The sequence below is a fragment of the Glycine soja genome, chromosome 10 (assembly GCF_004193775.1).
Source record: "Glycine soja cultivar W05 chromosome 10, ASM419377v2, whole genome shotgun sequence".
In the NCBI taxonomy this organism is placed as follows: domain Eukaryota; kingdom Viridiplantae; phylum Streptophyta; class Magnoliopsida; order Fabales; family Fabaceae; genus Glycine; species Glycine soja.
The window spans coordinates 12507208-12516171 of NC_041011.1; the positions used below are offsets into that span (position 1 = coordinate 12507208).

General features: G+C 37.0%; 1 protein-coding gene across 1 annotated transcript; it reads right to left on the reverse strand.

Moving 5' to 3' along the window:
- Positions 1-29: 29 nt before the first annotated feature.
- LOC114369185 (G patch domain-containing protein 11-like) lies at positions 30-2902 on the reverse strand. Its single transcript, XM_028326375.1, has 4 exons — positions 2677-2902; positions 1223-1753; positions 746-811; positions 30-596 (listed from the first exon to the last, which is right to left on the reverse strand). The coding sequence occupies exons 1-4, from the start codon at positions 2821-2823 to the stop codon at positions 537-539; spliced, it is 804 nt and encodes a 267-aa protein (XP_028182176.1). The 5' UTR covers positions 2824-2902; the 3' UTR covers positions 30-536.
- Between the last annotated feature and the right edge of the window lie 6062 nt (positions 2903-8964).

The window sequence follows — 8964 nt, forward strand, 5'->3', positions numbered from 1 at the left end:
GAGAATACTAGGCAACCAAAAAAAAAAAGTTCACCATAAATTTTGCCTGAATAAATTTATATCCATTCTTCAAGAGATGGTTAATTTCTACTATTAATAAACATCAATACATCTGGTGGATATTTGCTAAAATTTTGATATAATATCCACATCAAGTTCAGGTAAGAATGTCCGGCCACAAACTTTTTAAATGCAGTCTAAAATTAAAAAATTGACCAAGTAAAATACTGTGAAATTTTCCAGTATGTATTGAAAGTTTCACAAACTGTATACGAACCAATCCATTTCCTAAAAGAGGGCAGGCCACGATGTCCCTCGGCATGGATGAAGATGAGGCAACCTCCTATCTAAATTGTAACGAGACCATAGACACAATTCACCAGCGTATTGGCACAAGAAGCGCCATAAGTTCAATCATCCACCAGATGTAAGCTTATCCAGCTCCGTTGGAGTAAGCATTAAAAAAGCTTCCAGCACTTGCTTGACAAACACAGCAAATCTGATAGTGTACACTGTTCACATCAGAAATCTTCAATTTAGTGGTCATCTTCATTGGTTCCAGGGCAGTTGGCCAAAAGGGCATGGTTCGATTCATACTGTACAAATAAGGAGGAAGAAAAAAGTATTGCAATCAAAGTTAGAGGCTTCTTTTTTGTCAACCATGCTGAATTAGCTATTTCATCTTATAAATATATTAAAATAAGCTTTTACAGACTACTTAGAAGTAAATCTGGTGTTTACTCACTTGGCATCCACAAAAGAGGCAATAATTAAATTCATCCCTCAGTTTCATCAAAACATCGTGCAAGTCCTGCATCCATTACATTCCATCACCAACACCATCAAAGTTGAAACCAATGCAAATATAGATTAACTAAGTTCAACAATAATGAGCTTAAAATAAATGAATTAATAGAATTTCAGAATGCAATTAAAAAAACTATAGGAGAAACTAGTAAGAAGAATCTGAAGCTCAATAGTTTGTCTATAGAAATAATTTATGGCAGAATATTATGGTGTCGATTGACTCGTGTAGCCGACCCAATCTAGTAGGAAAATACTTTGTTATTGTTTTTTAGTAGTAAAAAATCTAGAAATAATGATCATGGGAAGAAAACGCAAGTATGCAGTTTCCATACTATTTTTTGGCATGCAACATAAATGAATACCAAAAAACTAGGTTAAAAGAAATATGTGAAAAGGATATGGTTAAGTTACACACCTCTTCTGTTATTTCTTCCTCTTCTTCTTCTTCACCCTCTGCAACATCGTCATTCTTTTGTGGCTCCACAATTACCCTATTCTCCAGTTGGTCAAGGGCAGCCTTTGCCTTATTGTAATTAATTATAACTCTCCTACTCTGCCACTGTGACTTCTGCCTAGACCCAAATTCTTTCATTAGGTCCTCCTCTTTCCTTCTTTTCCTGTCCATCATGATTTCCTCCTTTTTCCTCTTCTCCTTGTGGGGGTCTTCTAAGCCTACACCAGCTCGTGACCGTCGAATTTCAATCCCCACTGGTTCAGCCCTGCCCGAGCCTTGCTTGCCTAGGGCAGAACCTGGAGAATAACCCATCTGTTTGAGAAGCTTAAATCCAATGTTGGATTGTGGTATTGGAGCTTCCACTTTCGCTAATGTTAGCTCATCCTCTTCTTGTTGCTTCCTTTCTCTTTCAAGTTTTCGCCGTTCTTGCCAGTTAAGAGTTTTCAACCAGTTCTTGGAAGAGTTGACTGAAGGATCTTTCTTGCTGGAAATCTGCATGGTATAAAGGGAGATATCATCACTGTGTATGTTACCTGTAAATTATAAACTAAAAGGCTAAGGAAAATTAAGCATCTAGCAATAACTCTTTGAACAAGAAAACAAAATAACCCCATGTATTCATGCTTCATTTTTTTACTAAATACATGAGACATCAACAATGACAGTCAAAGCTTAAAATTTACATTCGATCATTTTTTTATTTAATTCTTAAAAGACTAACCTATGAAGTCGAGTGTACCTTTCGAGGTCTAATTTTGAATATTTACTCCTACTTTTCCACAGACACAACTTCTGTCCACACACATACACATACACGCACAAAGTTTGAAAATGCGGTCTGCAAAAACAATTGTGACTGCAACATCAACGTTTTTCATGTCTCTGCAACCGCAATTGTAGTTACAGCTACAATCATTAACATTTGTCTGCAATATCAAGGATTGCAGCAAAAGTGAAACCTAGACTACAATTTAAAACCGATATATATATATATATATATATATATATATATATATATATATATATATATATATAAGGAACTAAAGGGATTGGTAAGCAAAACAGACTATTTTACATGCAACACAGATTTACAGAAATTTAAAAATAAATAAATAAAAAATTCTCCCTAGGAAATGTAGCTGTATTAGAATAACTGCATAATGGGAACCAAACTGATTAGTAATTACATCAAGCACCACCTTTTTCTTCAGAACTTAGACTTTTAAATTTGAAGCCCAAATTGTAAAATCACGTGACTAGAGGGGAATGGAAAAGGGGGAAGCTTGAACACCCAATTTCATTCAAATACGTGACTTGTTGAAAGCTATGCGTCTCTTTCTCTCTTTTTTAAGCGAGTAAAATTCTTCCAATACGACAACGAAGAAGGGTAAAACGGGGAAGGAAGAAGAAGTCACCTTTTTGGACGAAGACAACTTAGCAGGTTCGAGAGCATCGGAAGGAAGAAACTGAGAAAGGTCACCCATGTAGCCATCATCTTCTTCTTCTTCCTCGCTTTTGCTCTCTCTGTTCGCCGGTGATTCGTCCATGGCCAACAACAACATAAGCCGCGGTGGGCTTACGAAGAGGCGCAATGATAATGTAAGGGGGATTTTCTTCCGGTCGGTGAGTGAAAAATAAAAAACACTCTTACATATAGTATAAACAGATTCATAATCCGTAAAAAGTAATATTGAAATTGTTGAAAATAGGCTGGATGTAAAGAAAACGGGGTGTTGCTAGGTGCACCCAGCATTTTAAGTGAATGGGCAAAAATATCCTTCACTTAAAATTTAAAATCTATACACCCAGCACTGTTCACGCATTCCGTACCTTCCTCTTCCATGCGCCATTTGGTTGTTTTTGCACTGCCTTTTGAGCTTCTTCTCTTCCCGGCACCGTTTCCTTTCCTTGGAGGTTCGTTTGCCGCGCATTGGGTGGTTCGTTGTCGACATTGAGGACCTGCAGCTGCGTTTTGCTGTTCTACCGTTGAGGTAAGCTTCGCGTCTCCGTCGTTTTCATTTTTTCTTTTGTGTGTTCGTACGGATCAACATGATCCATAACTATTATATGATCCGTATAACGCATACGGATCAAGTTGATCCGTATGACTCATACATATCATGTTGATTCGTAGGACCTTTTTTAATTCAAATAAAAAAAATTAAACATAGGTATTTATGTTTTGAAAAATGTTTTTAAATAGGTAGTTTATTTGTTAGTTTTGTTTTTAAAAATAGGTATTGTTTTTGTTTTAAAAAATATTATGTATGATTGCATGGTGTTATGAAATAGTTATAAATTTTAATAGTAAATATATGAATTTTGTAGTTGTTTATTTTTATTTTATTTCAATGAAAATAGTCATATATTATTTAATTATGTAGTTGTTATTTTATTATGAATTTTGTGTTTTAATTATGTAGTCATATATGGTATTATGAAATAGTTATAAATGGTGTTATTTTATTTCAATGAAAAATAGTCATATATTATTTGTAGTTATAAATTTTGTAGTTATTTATGTTTATTTTAATAGTAAATATTGAATTCGATCAAAAAATGCATGTGTGTCAAAATTTGCAGATTATGGTTAGAACTAGAGGGTTAGGTCGTACCTTAGGCAGAGTTATAGGTAGAGCCCTGGGGAGAAAGGATCATCAGCATTCAGATGATGTTCCCCAGTGGTGAAGGCCTACAACATCCGCACGTAGGTGTTGCAACATGCCCTTTTGCGGGCGTGCGAGGTGAGGCTCACGGGTGCGCTTTCCAAAGGAGGAAAGATGCGCGGAGTCGCCACCAACGTTTATTTGTGGAAAACGTCGGAAAAACCGAAGGAAACCGGTCAAAACAAAAATTCTAAGTTCGGGAGTTGTATTTACGTTTGAGGAAGGTATTAGCACCTCTCACGTTTGTCTCAAAGGACAACAACCTATTTTTTAGAATTGTGAAATTGTGTTATCTTACCTTTTGATTTCTTTTTATTTTTGAGGTCAACAAAAGCGGGGCTCTTGCTCCTACGTACCCTCCATCGAAGAGGAAATAAGACCTACGTAGTTCTTTTTTAAGAGTGAATTAAGCGATTCTTTTTACTTGAAGGGTGATCATTTTAAGGCGTTGGACCTTAAAAATGATCCATTTACTTGATAAGGAAAACTGAGATGATAAACTTTTAAATCCTTTTTAGTGACTTTTTTGTGGACGAGCTTGACTAGGCGGGTTGATTTTAGCCTTAGTTTCACTTTAGTTATTAGTCAATTCAATTAAGAAAGAGAAATTCCAAAGAGAAAACGTCTGATTGATTTTTCGCTTCATTTTACTAGAAGGTATTTTTTATTATTATATTATTTATTTTACCTCTTTTTTGATTTCCAACGTGGTTACGGCACGATCGAACGGTCGGAATTCATTTTAACAGAAATTAACGGATATTACAAATCAAATGATCGGTAGAAATTTATTTTATTTTTTGATTAGGCGGGAAATGACTTAAATAAATGACTGAAGCACGTCAAAAGGGGGTACGGAAAGTAAATGAAAATGAGAATAAAAGTACATGAAACAAATGGGGACCACCACGGGTACATAGAATGAATTGAAAAGCTTGGTTTGGGGTACTTACCAGTTGAAGATCGAAGAAAACGAAGAACGAACGATGAATGTCGAAGAACGGTTGAAAATCTTTCCGTAATTACCCACGAAAATGTTACGGAAGCGCCTCGGCTTGGATTTTCTTCACGAAAACAATTTTCCTTAGCAATTTTAAGAGAATACGAAGTGCCAAGAAGGCTGAACCCCTTTCCTCTTCACTTCTCCCCCTATTTATAGCAAAATAAGGGAGAAACTTGCCACCCAGCTCGCCCAGGCGAGCAAGGTTGCTTCCTCCAGAAGCAATCGCCTTCTGGAGGAAGAATCTGGAAGGCCCAAGTGGGCCTGATTGCTATTTGTACCCCCCATTTTACTAAATGCACCCCCTTTACTTTTTTGTGATTCTTTTTCCGTAACGTTACGAAACTTTACGAATTTCATAGCGATACTTATTTTCTTTCCGTAAGGTTACGAATCCTTACGGATCTTGTATTTACTCTTTTTTAGCTTTCGAAGAAGATACGGAAACTCACGGATTGCGCAACAACACCTCCTTTTGGTTTCCGCCACATTACGAAATTTCACGGATCGCGTAACCCTGCTTCCTTTTGATTCCCGGCGCGTCTCGGGACTTACATATTGTGCAACAAAGGGTGCCAAGTATCTTGAAGCGGCCAATCAAAGGTTGCATGTCATCAAGTAATAATCCCCGGACGAAATTAGGGTATGACAGTAGGCATCAGGAACTTGTCCCTATTGCTGAGGATGCTCCTGACGTGACTGAAGACGCACATGCACATGCTGAAGAAGTTGTTGATGATGCTGAGGGATTTCCAGGTGGGCCACGTGACCCATCAGTGTTGATTGACTATAGTGACCATGTTGCAATCATCGTATGGAATAGAGAGGTATATAAAATTTTGAATTAAATTTATTTGTTAAGTATTTGTTATTATTTAAATTTGTCATAATTTTAATTATTATTTTTATAAGTTGTTGAATCATTTAATTTTTTATGTAGGAATGTCCTGAATTGAAGCTATCCTCCCATGGAAGGAAGGTTCAAAAATTTGGGAGGCCTGCTCCTGAAATTGAAGGGCTAGTCGTTGCCACAAGATTAAGTCCTTTGATCGCATGTTCAGTGGACACTAGCGATCAGGGACTTATATCCACTTTTGTAGAGATGTGACATAAGGAAACTAGCAGTTTCCATCTTCCTATTGGAAAGGTGACCATTACCCTAGATGATGTGGCCTCTCTGCTTCATCTTCCTATTATAGGTGCATTCCACAACTTCAAGACTATGCATGTCGACGAAGCGGTCTTGATGTTGGTGGAGTTACTTGAAGTCTCTGGAGAGGAAGCTAGAGCTGAGACAACACAATGTCATGGGGCATACGTACTCCTATCGTGGCTACGAGATATTTATCAGAGTAAATGTGAGGCCAGACATTGGACTGTTGCAGCTCGTGCCTATTTGTTGCATTTGTTAGGTTGCACTCTTTTTGCTAACAAGAGTGCAACACATGTTCATGTTGTTTTTTAGACGTTTTCTGAGACTTAAGTCAGAGTGGAAGCTACGCATGGGGAGCTGCCGTCCTAGTTCATATGTATGATAATTTGAATGATGCTTGTAAGAGCGACAACCAACAGCTTGCTGGTTACATCACCCTATTACAGGTAATTATTGTAATTTAATTGTTTTTAAAATGTTATTAATATGTTAATTTGACATTTGTTTTATTTTGATCTAATCTTTGTAGTGTTGGATATATGAGCATTTTTCCTCTGTTGCTGAGTCTTTGACTGATCCAGACTATGATGAGATGTCACCACGTGTCTGCCGATGGATTGCTTCGAAGGCTTCTTCGAAGTCATTACTAGCATCGACGTACCAAAAATGTCTAGATGGACTGACGATTGCTGATGTTTGCTGGATGCCTTAGAGTGACCACTGTGTAGTGCGGGATTTTGATCTGATTTCATGCTTTTCAGGTCATATACGATGGGGTCCCATTGTCGTCAGACACCGACCAGAGAGGGTGGTGCGGCAATTTGGATATGTTCAGACCATTCCTCCACAGATTGTGGGTTCAATGTTATCATTTGAAGATATTGACGACGGGTGGATGCATTTCTCTAACTATCTTGCAGCAGTGGGGCAAGTTTGTGTTGTGCCAGGACAATGTGCATCAGATTACATGCAGTGGTTCTTCATGATTTCTCATCCATTCATGACACCGGCATAGTCTGCTGATCCGGCCAGACATCCACCTATGATGCAGGATGACACATATGTGGAGCCACATATCCCTGAGGTCCCAGTGGCACCAACAGCAGCACCAGCACATGCCTCTTTTGGTGTGGAGCAGCCTAGACATGTAGTGGTAAATAATGTTGCATTAATGTTCTATTAAATGTCATTTAGTTTAATTTTGAAATAATGTAATACTTTATCAGTTGTTTTCAATGTCATAGGAGGCTTGCCAAGCAATCACAGAAAGTTTGGAGCGTTTGCTCAACCTAAGGATAGTCACTGCAGACACAAAAATACACGAGGTCATGGAAGACTACTTAAGGATCGTTAGGGGTGTCAACAGAGGGCAATGTTTATGTCAGGTCATGACAAAGGCGGTGCACGGATTAGCCATAGGCGTCATCCATTTTATATTTTAATATTTAGATTATGTTTATAATTTCCTTGTATTTGACAACATTTTGGTTTTCCCAAAATTTTGTAAATGTTAACTTATTTTGGTTTATAATTTTGTCTATGTTTATGCCTCTAAATATTAGGGTTAACGTTAACAAATTATTTTAAATTATGTAACCGTTAAACGTATCAGGTAACCCTAGTAATGACATCACAGTAAATTCTTAAGTTCTACACCTTAAACAATTAAGTTTAACATAACAAAGCTACTAACAATTACGTGAATATGCAACCTAACAATTATATATTAATGTAGGACATTACAAAGTCATTAGAAGCTAGATGTTCAGTCTTCAGTTATGTCAACATAGTCTCTTTTCAACATCATCAAGTTTTTGTACTGATGTATTCTACTAATATGGAGTTGGCCACTCCTTTGCCCGAGGATGACAATTCCTAGACCATAACAATGTTAGAGGCAATAAAGGACAACAATCTTTTAAATAAACTTGTTGTACATGCACAAACAATTTTACATTATTATAACACAAATGATTGCATAAATTTAAAAATAGGACTATCTTGAATCTACTTGAACAAAATGATTGCCATAAACGTGACCAATACATATTATGTGATGCACAGAAGAATCTGTTGGTGGTTGACTTCTAAGAGGAAAGAACGTCATGTTTTGTTATAGCGACAACGATACAAGGATTACATTATACCTTGATGCAATAACATATCCCATCTCAGTTATATCCATCCACTTATCCATAGTAACCTAAATAAAACAAATATACACATCACATTTATTTAAAGTTAATTCTTAAAAAAGAAAACATAAATTACATACCATGGATAACCCATCAACAAGTAGGGACCTCCTTAATTCCTCGAATCAGTTTGTGCCACTAAAGAGCTTGATATAGTCATATGACCATTTTCCAAGTTCTTTAAGCAAATGGTTGCACACCAAGGACCAAGAATCTTCACCCATACCTAATAAAGTAGCAATCGTACAATATCCACAGTTACCGTCAGCTTTGACATCCACAATGTTGTCAATGAAATCGTGTATAAATGGATGAAATTGATTCAACATTGGCATGGTCCTTCTTGGAATGGGCTGGTCAGAAGATAATGCACTACGCTTCACTGAAGAATTACTATTTTGCACAAAATGTAAAGCATCAACATACTCCCAGTAAGACGGATCACGCTTTGTTGATCTTTGGTTTTTGTTCATGGGTTTCTTCTGTGCACCTTTAGTGTTGACATTTTTTGCAGGAGGACACATAGAGTTTTGATCAGGGTATGCAATTTCCTGAAGTTTACTTTTTAGAGTTACTTTACCACAAACATCAAGTTCCTCAAATCGCTTAGATATGGTTTCCATCTATTCCTTTATGGTCATTTAGGGCTCAGATAACCCTTGGTATGAAAAACTTGGTCTCCTCCAAAA